This window comes from Pyrus communis, chromosome 15 (assembly GCF_963583255.1).
Source record: "Pyrus communis chromosome 15, drPyrComm1.1, whole genome shotgun sequence".
NCBI classification, from domain to species: Eukaryota; Viridiplantae; Streptophyta; class Magnoliopsida; order Rosales; family Rosaceae; genus Pyrus; species Pyrus communis.
The window spans coordinates 5,905,709-5,907,220 of record NC_084817.1 but is presented as its reverse complement, the minus strand read 5'-3'; the positions used below and the strand labels follow the sequence as shown (position 1 = coordinate 5,907,220).

Below are 1,512 nucleotides of genomic sequence, written 5' to 3'. Positions count from 1 at the left end.
TGTGTGAATATAATTTTCCTTTTCGAAATGCCAGCTTGGCAGCTCGATGTAAAATTGACGGTCATAGATTGGTCAACAAAAGAAAATGGATGTTTGTATCCTGCACGAGAAGCATCGTATTATACCCTCTCAAAACCCCCAAAAAATATTTAACACACATGAAATGGAGGGAAACCTGTTCGTCCCATCAGTATCCTTCTCAAACGCTCCCCAACTCTCATAAACTTTCCCAATTCCAAACCCTAATTTCCCAATTCGATTTTCCCGATTGCAATGGCCGACACTCGGAGCCCTAATCTGGCAACCCAGAAGCAGAGGCTCCCAATGGCCGCTCGTCTCCAGTCTCCAACCAGCCCCTTCTTCCTCGGCTGCAACGACGACCACAGCGAGCGTGCGCAGGCTCGCGCAGCACGCACCGCCGCGATTGGAAGGAAGTACGTTGCGCTCAATCTCCTGCCAGCAGGGAGACCCCGATCCCGGCCTCGGAAAGGCGCAGATCCTCGAGCTATTCGAGAATTGCATCAAACTGGTCAGTGAAAATGTCGGTTTAGATTTTTCAAGTAATTGAAAGTTTTGAAATTAAATTTTTTAACAAAAAGTTATCAATAGTTTTCGCATTTTATTTGTCAAATGAGGGAGCCATTTTTAGTGTATTAGATTTTGATGTTTGTTGTGATTTTTTTTTTTAAATGTTCGATTTTGATCTGTTTGGTGCAGGAAATTAATCAGAAAAGTACATAGGAGCTGAATTTGATTGACCATCTAACGGATATTATTAAGGTTGAAGAGGAAAACGATTTTCAAAAGGTAAATTGCGCCTTTTGATACTATGTTGTTTCGGATTAGTTTTGGAGTTTAAATCTATCAAGACCAAGATTTTGGTAAAACCACTTTTGAAGTGAGCGGCCGAATGTTCACATTATTCGATTGGATATGCTATGTTTGCTTAAATGTGTATCACTTCTCTATCTGTGCAGGCAAGCTGTATAAGAAAATAACTCTTTGTATTTCATTACTTAATGTGTAAGGATTACAACTCAATATATATACAGTTCTCTAATAAAGCTTAGTACCTAATTATACATAATTAGGTCTCTAATACAGAGATTAGTTGCAAAACTGTTACATCTGTAAATGACAGCTGTACAAGCTGTTAGCTATGATTACTTATCCCTTTAAGCTGCAGTCTTGAAGTTGGAGTCAAAATTTAATAAATAAGGGTGGCTTCAGTACACTCGAAGACATATAAGGTCATTTTCAATCGAAAAAGGTTATATCTAGCCTTCATTTAGATTATAGTTACACAAGAAATTAATTTTTAAAGAATAGTGTCAAACCATATTTAGCTCCCTCAATAATTTATTATTTTAAATTTGTTATTTAATTTTATTAGTTAATTAAATTAAATTATCATATTTATTAAATATTATTTAAGTTTCATGTAATTAAATATTTTAATTATACTTGGATGTTAACCAACTTAGACATTAATTTAAAGATCACATTTTAATT

At 35.6% G+C, this 1,512-nt stretch overlaps 1 protein-coding gene across 1 annotated transcript; it reads left to right on the top strand.

The window, feature by feature from the left end:
* The first annotated feature begins 201 nt into the window (after positions 1-201).
* On the top strand, positions 202-897 carry LOC137717313 (condensin complex subunit 2-like). The gene is made up of 2 exons (XM_068456623.1): positions 202-529; positions 718-897. The coding sequence occupies exons 1-2, from the start codon at positions 274-276 to the stop codon at positions 723-725; spliced, it is 264 nt and encodes an 87-aa protein (XP_068312724.1). The 5' UTR covers positions 202-273; the 3' UTR covers positions 726-897.
* The last annotated feature ends 615 nt before the right edge of the window (positions 898-1,512 follow it).

Bases quoted from the DNA above. Each gene is read 5' to 3' on its own strand.
- LOC137717313 (XM_068456623.1), top strand. From the start codon at position 274: ATGGCCGACACTCGGAGCCCTAATCTGGCAACCCAGAAGCAGAGGCTC.